Raw genomic sequence first — 15,478 nt, 5'->3', positions numbered from 1 at the left:
GGGCCACCGCCCCGCCGTAGTTTCGTCACCGAGCCACCGACAGATCGCTGATCAGGACCCCAAAACCGCAAGTACCCTCCTCACATGTATCATCTCTCTCAAAAGCCCCGAAAAGGGCAAATAAAACCATATAGTATGTAGTTCAAATGAAATGGTAGTTAGAGTATTCTTTTAAGACGCATTGCCCTGATTACGTCATATACACTCTTATTTCGCTGTTTCGTACCCAGAAAGGGGTTCTAATGCCTCATTCTTAGCGGTCCGCTTATAAATTTTCTGCTTTGGTTTCGGAAATTGGTTGTACCCCCCTCCACCCGAACCGTGAGTTGATTATCAAATTTAGTTCCCGCTCAGGTAAGTGGACTAGGGTGTTCTAGTGTTTAAAACGGTGCTATTTTGAATAGACGACCCAGTGTTCTACATAATCCCACCCACAACAAGATTATTTCCCGTCGGAGCAGCCGAGGGGCTTACAACTTGTGCATGCCAGCCGCTGCGAAGTCGTGTGCGAAATTCGACTGTGATGATAATGAGTTTCGGCCGAGTCTAAATGGGTGCAAATATCGCAATAATGACACGGCAACTTATGTCGTTTTCGTTTTTGATTCAGTTCCAACCTGGGTTGGAACTGGATCAGATCACAGTTTCAACCCCAACCCGACTTCGGTTTCGCTTGTACTAAAGTTTGTTTGACGTTGTTTGTTTACACATTTTCCGCCGATCCAGTTCCAACCCAGGTTCAAAAACGAATTCGACATTAGTTGTCGTTTTCGAGCATCTACCTCTACGTAGTTATCCGTCGTATTGTCTATCCGGTTGGAATCAAGACCGACATTCAATCAAAAATTGTCATTTTCTTGGTCCACAAGTGTCGCAACTGTTTCGCATCTAGTGCGCTGTGTTGCTGACAACAACGGGAAGGATGCGCACTACATTTGACATGATTAAAAAACGTCGCGAGTTGGGTCGCGTCGCGACTTGATTGTGCGAAGTCCGGTTTGGTGGCGGCCCGACAATATCAAACAGAATGCGAACGACGCGTTTGATCGCCTTCCAGGTAGCAATTGTTCTTCCTCTACAAGTTGTTGGGGAAGTGGTGTCTGTACGATAGGCAAACAGTTTCAAACAATAAATAAATCGTTTTCGCTCGTCGTACATATGTACAACAGAGATGATATAGATTATAGATCGATGAGATTTGAATTACCTTATGACAACTAAGTTGCCATGTCATTAATTGGCTCGGTAGCTTAGTTGGTAAAGCACTTGTCTAGCGAATAAAAGTCGTGAGTTCAAATCTCACCTGAGCTGTGGATTTTGTTTCAGTCGCTCTAGGTTGTACCGTGGTGGTCGCCGGTACCGCACATTGTTGATGACGGAAAGTGTTAGGCGCAGCTTGATCATCACCATCACCAGCTAGTTATCGGAGTCGATGTTGGCGCCACGATAGTTTCTGACGTCGATAATGTCGGAGAAGTGCCGTCCGTCAATCAGAACGTGGGCCCGAAACCGTGAGTGTTAATATCAATATCAAAACTGTAACCGTAGTTACAAGATTCAAATAGGTTTTTTAATTGCACCATGTGGTCGAACATTCAAATATTCGAACATCATCAGCATTCAAACTCACTAAGCAGTCCGACAAGGCCATATGTAACGGCCGTTGTAACATGGCGTATAGAAATTACAACAAGATGGGGACATGGATTTTCGAATGGGCTGAAGGGTTCGAAGGATGATTGTTGGGCGGCCATCTAATCTAATCTAATCTATCTAATCTAACGCATACGCAGCCAGTACAAGAAAGCATCCTGGAAAATAATCGGGTTAGATTACGCCCAATTATTTTTCTTGTCAATATTGATGCTTGCAGCATATCAAAGATATGACACAAGCGTCAAAGCGGCCAGGCCTACTGCGTAGCGTTTACCGCAGAGATGATTCTTTGAAATTCTTCGACTATAATAAACTTTCGTTTAACATCGAATCACTTCTCGAATCTACAGGGGAGGAAGGATGCGTGGACATACCGTACCAAACGCTCCGAGATATTTGCTATTATATGGTTCAATATATACAATATACAATAGAGAAATAGGAAGCATGAAACGCCCTCACCAAGTTTGTCGTTTTATATCCATTTGATGATCGTCTTTTCTGAACCAGGTTCCTCTTGATGTGGGATGCTGCTGATAACTGCTTGAGAAATGTCACGCCACAAAAACTATCAACACCCGCGCACATAGTTGTTGTACGAATGTTCGCAATGTTTTCTGGATAACACAAGACTACAAGTCATTGCATTAACACACTGTTCTGATTTAAAATTTTCACACCAAGAATATAAAGCTTAACAGCATTGGCAAAAGTACACGATGCGGCATGAAAAGTGGGTGTCCGCTTGTTCGCGACGTATAACCAAATCAATCACTAGCGGAATAACGATATCAAGTTCTTCCGGCCACAATCACAACACGAAAATCTTCAATTTGAAGATAAGAGCTTCAAAACTGCAACACAACCATTGTGCCGAACGGATTCCACAAATCATATGCTCAAAACTTCCAGAAGGCGTAGCTCTAGCCAAATTATCACAAAAACCGCACAAAACGGTAGAGCGAAAAAAAAACCGTGACAGGCAAAACAAAATCACGTCCGATCGCGGCGAGGCCTACTTCGATCTTTTTTCGGATGATTGTTGGGCGGCCATCGCCCACTTTTAATCAGGCGAGCGTGTAGACCAGAAGTGCTCTGTGGAGTTCAAAATTTTTAAGAATATAGTGCGACCCGGATAAAAAATTACCATTCATTACATGGTAAATATTATTAACATATGACTGGTTTTATCGTTCACAATAAAACACATAGTAGATATATTGTTACTTTTTACAATAGAAATCAAACCCATATAGGTCGTACAATAAGTGAACATTAGCTTTATTAGTGACTAATTGATTCGATTGTTTTTCAATAGTTCTATAAAAATTTAAAACGACTATCAGTAAAAAATAATTTAAGTTGTTTTTAAATAGTTGCAAAAGTGCCTGCAAAGTTCTCATGAACTTCTTATTAAAAAAGAGTTTATTTGTCAATTACACTTAAAAACAATTCGTAACAAATAAATAACAATAAATATTATTGTTGCTTGGATCATGTTTGTATAATCAAATGCAAAATCACTTGACATATTTTTTTTATAGTTTTCGTTCTAATTCAATAATTCAAATACAATAGATGTTTCGCTTAAGCTTCAACGACTGACAGACGTCAAGCCGTGTTGGCAGAGGAAGCTCTCAATGAATAACTCAGGAAGTACTTATAGAAAACTAGCTGAAAATCAGGTTTTAGCCAAGTGAGGATGTTACGACAAGAAAAAGATGAACAATGATTTTTCTAATGTTTTCCAATAAATTAAAGGAATCTAGTAAATAGTAAACCACAGACAAACAGACGTAACACTTGCGAAATTTCCATCGACCACGCTTTTAACGATCATTTTAAATTTTCATAGTTGTAGCTTTCACAACCAGAGGCGCGTGCATCGTTTTTCTATGTGTTTGACGTTTCACCCTAGCGCCTTCTGTTGACGATATTGCACAACACAGTGATTCGTGCAACTTTTCCACCAGGTGATGGTAGTGTGAACTGGGCGATGGATTTTTATGAAAATCGTTCAAGGTGTTACGTCTGTTTGTCTGTGAGTAAACTATCATTGATAACAATACAAATACAATTAGTTTAATGGGGTTAATTGAACCGATGCTAAAATAAACATGCAATAATATTTGTTGTTATGTAAACAGATTTTGCCTTTGAAAAACCAGAGAAATCATATTTCTCGCTAAAATTTTTCCCCAGCATTTACAGATACTAATGGCCACATGAATTGTGAACGATTTATGGTATGGATCATACGACCTGAGGTCTGACTTGTGATATTTGGCAGTTATTTGAAAAGATTGAAGATAGACCTTATCAACAGCTGCCAAGCAATACATACCAGGCAGACATCAGAGTGTTTGATTCTTATCCCAAAATGTCATTCTGGCGGCCGTTAGTGCTCGTAAATGCTGGATATAAATGTTAGCGGAAAATATAAATTCTATGGATTTTCAAAAGCGAAAACTGCTTACAAACAACAACAAATATTATTGTATTTTTATTGTAACAACGATTCATTTGACGCCATTCAATTAATTGTATTTGTATTGTAAGAACAATGAAAAAACATTAAGATATATTGTTTTCTTTTGAAAATTGCCCCAAAAATGTCTCATAAAAACACAATACATTCTATTGTTTTTCGCGAAAAAGTGTATGAAAATTTTCTCAAAATTTTATGGTTAAGATACATAACGACCACCATTTTTTATTGTAAAAGTGCCATTTACCATTCGCCGAATGGTATAGAACAATAGGGGTGATGGTGAGTGTGCTGTGTAAATTACAATACGTTTAGTGGTGAATATTTTTCGAAAAAATGGTGTTGTAACAATAAAATTTATCGTATTTTTATGATATTTTTTATCAGGGGAGTAGTGAATCGAGTTACGTTGGAGAGACCGTTCACCGCAGTTCAGGTAATTCAATAGCTCGAACCAATTTATGGAGCAATTATCCTGATTATTTCCTCGCCAGGACCTTTTATGTGCCTTTTAAAGAGTACGTTCTGGTTGGCGCGTCTGAAGACCGCCATTGCACGCCGGTCAAGGTGACCTCGTAGTCGCCAAGACCTAATTGTCAAGGACCCCAATACCTCTGGCCGAAGGCCATCCACGTCAAGTAGGACTGTTCTCGGGCCGGGGCCCTAAATATCAAGGAGAATTCCCTTCACGGTTCGACAATAGGGCGGCCTTGCCGTCGTCGACCGGTTTAGTCTGAAGGAAGCGCCTGATCATCCGAACCAACTCCACATCGCTGAATACCGTCATTCCAGCCCACCGAAATCCGCCATTGTCCCCAAATCCCCATTCATCGGTATCAGGGCCATCTTGCCGATCACTACAGCGTCTGAAGGAGTGACCGTGCCGCCGGAATAGGATCCGGAAACCCATCGCGAGCGCTCGCAGGACTGCAGATCATCAGGTACGTGCCAGAAAATCCAGTGAAACACCCGTGAACAACAGAACAACAGTTTGGCCAAATAATAATAGTGTAATTTGAACCGCTCGTCTGATAACAGATTATTTGAATGATTGAGTGCCAATTTTGATCCCGCGAAGCCCCTCCGGTTGCCCGGTAGCGCGCCGACCCTGTGACTACGTCCGAGTCTCGCGCTGCAGAGTTGTTGTCGGGCAGAACATTAGTTTCAACGCTGTTGTCGTTTCGTAAAATAGACTATACTCTGTAAATAAGTTAACGAGCTCTGCAAATGAACTGTCAAAAATTACAGATGCACGGTAAACATCGTTACTGGTGAACGGTAAATATGATTACCGAGTATACCGAGTTAAATCTGCTGTTGAGAACTCAGTAAAAGCTGGAAAAATACTGAATTATTCAGTGAAAAAATTACTGAGCTGGAAAATCAGAATCTCAGTGTGTTCGTGACATGACGAAAGAGAGCAAAACTGCCAAGAACACGTCAGTTTCCCTATTTTATTTTTGATCAGAATTAACTAAAAATAGCAATTTCGATGTAGATGTCGTTTTAGGGTGAAATGAACATTGCATACTGTAAACTGCAAATGCATTGCATACTTTTAGGCATTTTAGATAGTTTCGAAAAAATCACTTTAATTGTTTTAGCTTAAATTTGTTTTAATGAACTTTGGTTTTATGTAAATTCGTGTAAGATGGAGTATTGTCGTCGCGGTTGAAACCCGAAGTTTCCTGACACCCGACAATCGAATTTTCTCAAAATCCATACGTGAAACCCAACGTCGGACGTAGTGCGCTGGACAGCGGACCTGGCCCTCTATCCAGCGCACTGTGCCCGACGTTCGTCCGACACACGGTTTAGGAGAAAAAATCGATTTTCGCGTGTCAAAAATTCCGATTTTCAACTGCACGAACAATAACTAAAAATAGCAATTTCGATGTAGATGTCGTTTTAGGGTGAAATGAACATTGCATACTGTAAACTGCAAATGCATTGCATACTTTTAGGCATTTTAGATAGTTTCGAAAAAATCACTTTAATTGTTTTAGCTTAAATTTGTTTTAATGAACTTTGGTTTTATGTAAATTCGTGTAAGATGGAGTATTGTCGTCGCGGTTGAAACCCGAAGTTTCCTGACACCCGACAATCGAATTTTCTCAAAATCCATACGTGAAACCCAACGTCGGACGTAGTGCGCTGGACAGCGGACCTGGCCCTCTATCCAGCGCACTGTGCCCGACGTTCGTCCGACACACGGTTTAGGAAAAAAAATCGATTTTCGCGTGTCAAAAATTCCGATTTTCAACTGCACGAACAATATTATATTTGTAGCATTGATCGCCGTAGGCAAATTATTTAAGTGGTCGATGTAATCAAAGGTATAGCATAAAATATGCAAGGGTGCCCATTATGCAACTTATGTAAGGCAACTGATAGTATGTTAAATTTTGTCTCTGTTAACAGTCCTAACGTACTCATTTGCTTAGGGTGTCCATTATGCCCCTAATCCCCCTAGCTACAAATGTTAACAAATACAAATTTTATTTTATTTATTTCGGCTTTTTGTGATTCGCTTTTTTTTGGCCTTATGTGGTACTGTTGGAGAGCTTTAAGTTTATTGTTTCAACTTTTCGTGATTCGATATTTTGTGAAGAAGATCTTTACAGCATCAAAATTATCGTCAATGCATATGGGTCAAAAATTGATTCCACGATTGATTTTGTATAATACGGGCTTCTCTGACTATATATAAAAACGGTCACTTCAAACAAGCGAACCGGGGAAGGCTATAGGGCTATTATCGCTATTATGACCCCCTGTTCCACGTTGCACCGCTTGATGTGGAACAGGGTTGGAAATTCAGCCAATCTGATTCCTCTGCTCCGAGTGTGTCTGGTGTCTGTCAAAAGTCGGAAAAATTGCAAAAATGAAAATTGCAAAAAACAAAGAATTCTGCAAATACTGAAGGTGATGAAAAACTGAAAAAAGTGAATTAAATTGTTGCCCAAATCCTGAAAAAAGGATCCCGGAGAGTATGATTGTGAGTATATTCCTGCAATACGTAAAAATGTTGAGAATTAAGGTAGTTGTGAACACATATTTAGTGTTTTTATGTGACACCCTTTTGTTGAGGTTAATGAAAAAAAAATCATTTACCCATCTAGGTTCATTAAGTTTTTTTTAATTATTTCAATGTTAAACTATTCAAAGATCAAATTTTCACTAAATTAGGTATGGAAGTATTCCCATATTCTATGAAAAAGAAATTAAATGGGGGTATACAAGTATTATCGAAAACAACCCAAGTGCCAATAGAAAAAAAAATGTGCGGACAATTTTTTTTTATTGAAATCATGATTTATTATTATTATTGACTTATTATTATAGGGATTTTTAATCCGAGCTTAGTTCATTTCTGAACACATTACAATTTCGAGAAATGTATGAACTTTTTATAATTTTTAAAGATGGTTTACACGAGCTAAAACTAGGTAATATACTTACGAACTGTCCATCGTTTGTACAGCGTCCATCGTTGCTTTATATTATCAGTCTGGGGAGCTTCCCGGGAAAACTGTTCTCGTCCATGATTGTCCATAGCTTGGTACGGTCAATACTGATATGTACCATCTTGAAGCTGATGAACTGGTACTGCGTTGCAACCTGATATTCACGGTATTTCTGGAGGAGTTACCGTAAGATCTGGTCCGTTGTCTATCGGCCTTCGATTAAACTGGCTTGAGAGCATCCCATAACAACTCTCTTACTTTAGGTGATAGACATCGGAAGATGCGCTGGGATAACCGGAATAGCACTTTTTCGGCGACATTCAAAATGGTGATCGCTCGAAAGTTCTCATACAGTCGCCAGTCTTGTTGGATGGGACAGGAGGTTACACATTCCTTCCACTTCTTCAGTATGAACTTAAACTACTAGCCAAGACCGACAAGTAGCCAAGTTTTACAGGCTCATCTTGATGAGTTCTGCTGCGAATGGCATCCTACTCACTACTACTACTACTCACAGTAGTGTGTGAGTTAGTTTGTTCATTTCCTCTGCTGCATTAACGTAGTCATTTCATGGGCTGCCTTGATCCTCCGTGCCTTCATTCTCCACGCCATTCAGGTGCTCTTTGAAGTGCTGTTTCCACCTTTCGATCACCTCACGTTTGTCCATTAGATGACTTCCGTTTTTATCACTGCATATTTCGGCTTGCGGCATGCAATGAGCTTGTGTATTACGAGAACGGCACAGCAGTTCCATTTCATCACTATCCTGTTTTTCCAGGCGATTTTTTTTTTCAAGAGGCGGGCCTGCTGCTTCCGCTTATGTCTTAACCGCTTCACATTCTGTTGTATTCCATGCTGCCGAATTTCCGTCCCCGGTGCGTTCTTCTTCTCCAAAACCAATCCTTGGCGAACCAATCGTCCTATAGACTCCCTTTCTTTCCACGTACCCGATAGTCATCTTGGATGCGTTGTTTACGGCAGCTTCGATTTTACTCCACTCCTTAACACGTAAAGTTTTGGGCGCAGTTTGATCCTCACCAGGCAGTGGTCAGAGTCGATATAAACACCTTGATAGGTCCATACGTCGATAATGTCAGAAAAATGCCGTCATTTTTTATTTCATTTATTTAGAATTACATCAAATTCAAGATAAAACTGAATCAACAATATTCCTCCATAATACACGGTTCGTGGCTGCCGTTCTCCATCCTTGGTCCCGCCCGATGCTCGCCAAGTCACGCTCCACCTGATCCGCCCATCGCGCTCTCTGTGCTCCACGCCTTCTTGTGCCAACCGGATCTGTCGCGAACACCAACTTTACAGGGTTGTTGTCCGCCATTCCTGCAACATGCCCTTCCCATCGCATCCTTCCGGCTTTGGTCACCTTCTGGGTTCGCGGTAAAGTGCAGCGAGCTCGTGGTTCATCCTTCCCCGTTACACACCAAGCTCATGCACACCGCCGCAGATCGTCCTTAGCACGCGTCACTCGAAAACTCCGAGTGCTTGCAGCTGCAGGTCCTCCTCAAGCATGTCTCGTGTCCGTAGAGGACCACCGGCTTTAATGTACATGGTGCATTTTATGCGTGGGTGAATCTTTTTAGACCGCAGATTCTTCTGGAGACCGTAGTAGGTGTGAATATCGCGTAACTCACTGGATCAATCGGTTCCCCGCCATCTTAGCAAACTACAGTAGAATCACTTGGCATAATCCTCAAGCGCACGATGAATACGACTTGCTCCGCCAAAGCCCCTCTCCTCAATGAGGCAGCTTCACATTGTCTGCGTCGTCATGGTACTGGCTATCACTGATGCTTGCTAGGGGACGGACAGGCAAGGGGAATAACAGTAAACTATATTCACACCCCACATTCTCCCTCTTCTCCGAAAAAAAAGATGTCTTTCTAGCAAGTTTGTTAACTTCTCCCACTCCTTTTCTTTCTGATTGAGCGATGATGAGCTCTTAAGGGCCAATATGCCCTTTTCCCACTCAAATCGATGATTTTGCTTTTTTTGTCCTTGTTTGGTCTCACCATTTTTCCTCGTCCATTGTTCACTTGTTTTGAGTCACAAAAAGTTTCATTTTGTTACTGCCATTATCGATGTCTCATTGCCATCCCTGCTCAAGCTTCTAATGGGATAGCGAAATTCAAATCTATTTTGTATGCTTGTTTCGTTTTTGAGGAGGATAGGCATTTTCTTGGCCTAAATTTGAACAACAGCTGCTAACCCGGACCTGTCATCTCCATACAAGAACTGTCAAAGACCCGAAAAAATCAGCTGATTTAAAACGTCAAATGTAAAAGGCCCATTCCATTGCTGATTACTAGACTTATTACCAGGTAATGGGCACGGCCATATCAACTGCAGTGGTCAGCAGTAGACAGAACAATCACATTTAGGCTTGTTTTACCCAACAACACCTTCTCCTTGGACGGTTTTCATTACACGTCCCTGCATATTCCTTATGCAGAAACATTTTCGGCGGTTGTCCAACACGCATTTCCTTTGGACGGTTTTCATTACACGTCCTTGCATTTTCCTTATGCAGAAAAATTTTCAGCGGTTATTCAACAACGCCTTTTCCTTGGACGGTTTTCATTACACGTCCCTGCATTTTCCTTATGCAGAAAAAAAATTTGGCGGTTGTCCAACGCGCCATTTTCTTGGACGGTTTTCTTTACACGTCCCTGCATTTTCTTTATGCAGAACCATTTTCGGCGGTTATCCAACAACGCCTTTTCCTTGGACGGTTTTCATTACACGTCCCTGCATTTTCCTTATGCAGAAAAAAAATTCGGCGGTTGTCCAACGCGCCATTTTCTTGGACGGTTTTCATTACACGTCCCTGCATTTTCCTTATGCAGAAAAAAAAAATTTCGGCGGTTGTCCAACGCGCCATTTTCATGGACGGTTTTCATTACACGTCCCCGCATTTTCTTTATGCAGAACAGTTTTCAGCGGTTGTCCAACACGCTATTTCTTTGGACGGTTTTCTTTACACGTCCCTGCATTTTCATTATGCAGAATAATTTTCGTCGGTTCCACATGCCAATAATCGCTCCAGAGCGAAAATTCCGTTTAGACATGCCTTGTTTTCCCATTCATACCAGCCTCGAGTCACCGCGAGTATTTAACGACTCCATTCACAATTACCGATTACCTTATCTGTCGCCACACACACCACGTCGTTTGTTTGCCTTTACTTTTTCACCGAGCGACAACATGCGCATGAACAATCCGAGGAACCATCCTACGAAAGCGTGATCACAAGCGCCGAACAAGAACATGATCAAGCATGCACGCAAGGATCGACTGACGAACCACCCATTAAACTATAACGTGCTATCAGTCCACAACGAGAGTCAACCATACCACCACACCAGGGTGTGGTGTATGTGGATGTGCTCGAACCGTTGCGTAAACATCCACACAACGGCGCGCATAAAAAAAAAACTTCTCTGAATTCTCAGCTCGCCTCGTTTGTAACACTAAACACTTTACACACACAAACAACCCACTTGCTCTCACTGTTTACATGCCAAGTGATTCTACCTACCTTTTGATTAACTTTAGATAAATTATGATGCACTCCTGGCAGGATCGCCAATGTGAATATCGCGTAACTCACTGGATCAATCGGTTCCCCGCCATCTTAGCAAACTACAGTAGAATCACTTGGCATAATCCTCAAGCGCACGATGAATACGACTTGCTCCGCCAAAGCCCCTCTCCTCAATGAGGCAGCTTCACATTGTCTGCGTCGTCATGGTACTGGCTATCACTGATGCTTGCTAGGGGACGGACAGGCAAGGGGAATAACAGTAAACTATATTCACACCCCACAGTAGGAACAACTTCCGCTGATGATGCGCCACTTAATTTCACGACTCACGTTGTTGTCAGCCGTCAGTAAGTATCCGAGGTAGTCGAATTCCTCCACCACCTCGAAGGTATCCCCGTCTATCGTAACATTACTACCCAGACGGACCCGGTCGTGTTCGGTTCCGCCAACTAGCATGTACTTTTTTGAGGCATTCACCACCAATCCGACCTTTGCTGCTTCGCGTTTCATGCGGACGTACAGCTCTTCCACCTTTCCAACTGATCTGGCGATAATGTCCATGTCGTCCGCAAAGCACACAAATTGACCGGATTTTGTGAAAATCGTTCCCCGGCTGTTGAGCCCGGCTCGTCGCATCACACCTTCCAGAGCGATGTTAAAAAGTAGGCTCACATCCATCACCTTGTCGCAGTCCCTGGCGAGACTCGAATGAACTGGATAATTCACTCGAAACCCTTAAGTTTTGCACACCGCCCATCGTTGCTTTTAGTCTAGTCAGCTTCCCAGGAAAGCCATTTTCATCCATGATTCTCCTTAGGTCTGCGCGGTCGATACTGTCGTATGCCGCTTTGAAGTCGATGAACAGGTGATGCGTTGGGACCTGGTATTCACGGCATTTCTGGATGATTTGCCGTATGGTGAAGATCTGGTCCGTTGTCGACCGGCCGTCGATGAAGCCGGCTCGACAGACGACAGAAGATGATCTGGGATATCACTTTGTAGACAGCATTCAAAATAGTGATCGCTCTGAAGTTCTCACATTCCAAATAGTCGCCTTTCTTGCGAATGGGGCATATTATTCCTTCCTTCGAGTTTACAGCCAGTCCTCGCGTGCATCAGACGTGTTTCTTTTGTCTTATTCCCTTTCGTTCGCAATACTCGGAAAATGTGCGGTGTGCGAAAAAACACGTTAGTGATTGATTTTAGCGTTCTCCCGGCTCGTCCCGAGATTGGGAAGATACAGACTTTTTTGGATAATGTGATAAAAGTACGATATGAAGACGTTATCAGCATCCAGTTGCACCATGCACGCAACTGTGTGTATGTCGAGATGAAGTCTTACGAGATTGCCTCACGCTACCAGTCAGAACATAACTGGAAGCGAACAATGCTTTGTGCGGATAAAGAATTCAGAATTCCTATATACGTGGATTGTGAGGCTGTCACCGTTAGGGTACATGACCTCCCTCCGTCAGTGAGCCATTCTGCCGTCGGAGAATTCATGTTGAAGTTTGGAGAGGTTATCTCCATCAGAGACGAAACGTGGATGCACTATTTCCCGGGCATATCAAATGGCGTGAGGGTGTTGCGAATGAATTTACTACGTCACATTCCATCCTACGTTACCATTGCTAATGAAATTACAATGATCTCGTACGAGAACCAACCTAAATCCTGCCGGCATTGCCACGAACCTATCCACCCCGGTAAGAAGTGCGTGGAATCAAACAACGCAGCATTCGTAAATCATCCACGAACAGCATCTACAGCATCGTCTCCACCATCCGACGGACTTTTTACTGAGGCCGATTTCCCACCAATTAATAAAGCACAAAAAGCACCTACAGTTGAAGAAACAAAACAAAACGACGACGAATGGACGGACATCGACGACAATGCTTCGACGAGTTCATCATCCGACTTTATTGAAGCTACAAACAAGCGGCGGCGGTCAAAGCGAGAGAAGGCTGAAACGAAAAAAGTTTGTAGTGAGCAGTGTTCCCCAAACAGGAGTTCGAAGGAACATGCTACTGGCGCCTCATCAACCCAAGTTTTTTCTTTGAAAAATAAGAGCAGTAATGGCTCGAAATAGTTTGTTTTTGTTCTCTTTTTAAATAAGATTGTCGGCTCTGTAAAGCTGGTATCGGCGGGTGAGCCATTAAATAAACTAACTGAAAAAGAAAAAAAAAAATATTCCTTCCTTCCACTCCTCCGGTAGCTGTTCGGTTTCCCAGATCCCAGATCCGGAGAAGTGCCGTCCATCAATCAGAACGTGATCAATTTACGATTCCGTCTGCTGTGGTGATCTCCAGGTGGAACGATAAGAGAAGTTTTGCTGGAAGAAGGTGCTACAAATAGTCATGTTCTTGGAGGCAGTAAAATCTACAAGTCATAGGGCGTTTTCGTTTGATAGTTGATGAGCACTGATCGTCGGTCTGAATTTTTTCTCCTGGCCTACCTAAGCGTCAGTATGTCGTGGCTTAGGCCGTGATCGTATTCACGTTTCAAAGAATGCGTCTTTGACATAATCAGTACTTACGGAGTGAAGGCTAAGTTGAACAATCCGCCTTTGATCCTCAACCTGCACATTTAAGATTAAAGATAAAAGCAGTTTCCAGTTCTCGTATGATTCCGATTACTTCTTCACATTCGCACCCTCCCTAGTTCCTGTCCAACATATCTCATGTAGCGAACCGATGGACCAGCGATCCTTCAGTGTATCGGCTATGAATCGGCTTCAGTATAAATCTTAAGAAAAAGGATTAAAAAGACTAATAAAATACGAACATTCTTCATTGTTGTAGAGAGCCACCGGCGAATCCAACTGATGTACTCCACAAAAGCTTCGTGAATGTTCAACTTATATAAAACCAGTGGAAATATCTCCAACATACAGTATCGTGCCAAAGCTATATCCACGTCTCCAGTTGTCCGCAAAATGGCTGGCATAGCACTCTCCGTGGTTGTGGAGAAACTGAATGAATTCGCTCCGGAGAACCTCGCGGAAAAGTGGGACAACGTAGGGTTACTGATTGAGCCGTTCACCAAAAGGTAAGTTTCGAGGCACTCCTAATTTAAGGTACTGTGTCTTAAGTTAGTTATTGTTTTACAGAAATGTTAATAAAATTCTCCTAACGAACGATCTCACTGAGAATGTAATGAGTGAAGCTATGGCAAGGGGATCCGACATGATCATATCCTACCATCCGCCAATATTTGCTCCTCTCAAGAGGATCACGCAAAAGTCCTGGAAGGAGCGTATCGTATCGATTTGTCTGGAAAATAAAATCGCACTGTATTCACCACACACCAGCTGGGACAGCGTCACTAATGGAGTAAACGATTGGTTGGCCGCCGCCTTGCCGTTGGCCAGTGCTCAACCCGTTTTGGAGAATCTGTCCAATCCGTCGATCGGTGCCGGAAGACTTTGTGTCATCCAGGGTGAATTGACCCTAGGGGCAGCTATCGACAGAATAAAGGCCTACACGAAATTGAAAGACTTGAAGGTAGCCGTAGCGGTCAACAGAAACTTGGAGTCACCGATACGGACGTTCTCTGTTTGCGCTGGATCGGGTACCAGCGTGCTGAAGGGAGTCAAGGCTGATCTTTACATTACAGGTTTGCTGAAAATGAGTTGATCTACTGATGTGACTGTAAATCGAATTGTTCTTGTGTATTCTAGGAGAAATGTTTCACCATGATGTCCTGGACGCGAACCACCAGAATATCCACGTAATCTTGCTCAACCATAGCAATTCAGAGCGAGGTTATCTGCCGATATTCAGAGAAATTCTGCGCAACATGCTGAAGGACTACCAAGCCATCCAGATCGACGTCTCTGAGCAGGACGCCGATCCGTTGCAGACCTACTGATTTCCGGTGTACCACTGGTAACACACGCAGCAAGACCCTGGCCAATTGCAACAGCAGCAGCATCAGCACCAGCAGCTGCAGTCGCAATTGGCCAGTGGTAGCGGCGCCCTCACCAGTGGCAACCACCCAGCAATCCAGCAATCAGCGGTCAACGCTCCACGACAAGCCCCTGCCAAGCAGAAGAGAGTCGTTTGCAGCAACAAGAAGCGAAAAACTAAATAATCTAATCCTGTTTCGTCGTAGGCGGAACGATAAATAAACTTGCTCTTTAGAGAAGACTGCTAGAGAAATATGTCATTTCTGTAAGATTCAATAACTGTGATGGTTAGTGTTGTCACATAACGAAAACATCTAGAAATCTAAATGAATAGCATTTTATGTAGCTCTTTTTATGTCTGTAGCTCTGGAGTTGAAATTCAATGTTTGGCGGTA

The 15,478-nt window shown here is 42.6% G+C and overlaps 2 protein-coding genes across 2 annotated transcripts; both read left to right on the top strand.

The window, feature by feature from the left end:
* The first annotated feature begins 6,982 nt into the window (after positions 1–6,982).
* On the top strand, positions 6,983–15,322 carry LOC109415588 (NIF3-like protein 1). The gene is made up of 4 exons (XM_062845740.1): positions 6,983–7,142; positions 13,978–14,224; positions 14,286–14,791; positions 14,856–15,322. The coding sequence occupies exons 2-4, from the start codon at positions 14,025–14,027 to the stop codon at positions 15,044–15,046; spliced, it is 897 nt and encodes a 298-aa protein (XP_062701724.1). The 5' UTR covers positions 6,983–7,142; positions 13,978–14,024; the 3' UTR covers positions 15,047–15,322.
* LOC134285253 (uncharacterized) lies at positions 7,149–13,971 on the top strand. Its single transcript, XM_062845739.1, has 2 exons — positions 7,149–9,241; positions 11,460–13,971. Exon 2 carries the CDS (start codon positions 12,339–12,341, stop codon positions 13,263–13,265), a length of 927 nt encoding a protein of 308 aa, XP_062701723.1. The 5' UTR covers positions 7,149–9,241; positions 11,460–12,338; the 3' UTR covers positions 13,266–13,971.
* Positions 15,323–15,478: the final 156 nt, after the last annotated feature.

Source organism: Aedes albopictus, chromosome 1 (assembly GCF_035046485.1).
Source record: "Aedes albopictus strain Foshan chromosome 1, AalbF5, whole genome shotgun sequence".
NCBI classification, from domain to species: domain Eukaryota; kingdom Metazoa; phylum Arthropoda; class Insecta; order Diptera; family Culicidae; genus Aedes; species Aedes albopictus.
This window is presented reverse-complemented; position numbering and strand designations above follow the sequence as displayed.

Bases quoted from the DNA above. Each gene is read 5' to 3' on its own strand.
- LOC134285253 (XM_062845739.1), top strand. From the start codon at position 12,339: ATGTGCGGTGTGCGAAAAAACACGTTAGTGATTGATTTTAGCGTTCTC.
- LOC109415588 (XM_062845740.1), top strand. From the start codon at position 14,025: ATGTTCAACTTATATAAAACCAGTGGAAATATCTCCAACATACAGTAT. The intron at 14,225-14,285 runs GTAAGTTTCGAG...ATTGTTTTACAG, and splicing joins ATTGAGCCGTTCACCAAAAG to AAATGTTAATAAAATTCTCC. The intron at 14,792-14,855 runs GTTTGCTGAAAA...TGTGTATTCTAG, and splicing joins GGCTGATCTTTACATTACAG to GAGAAATGTTTCACCATGAT.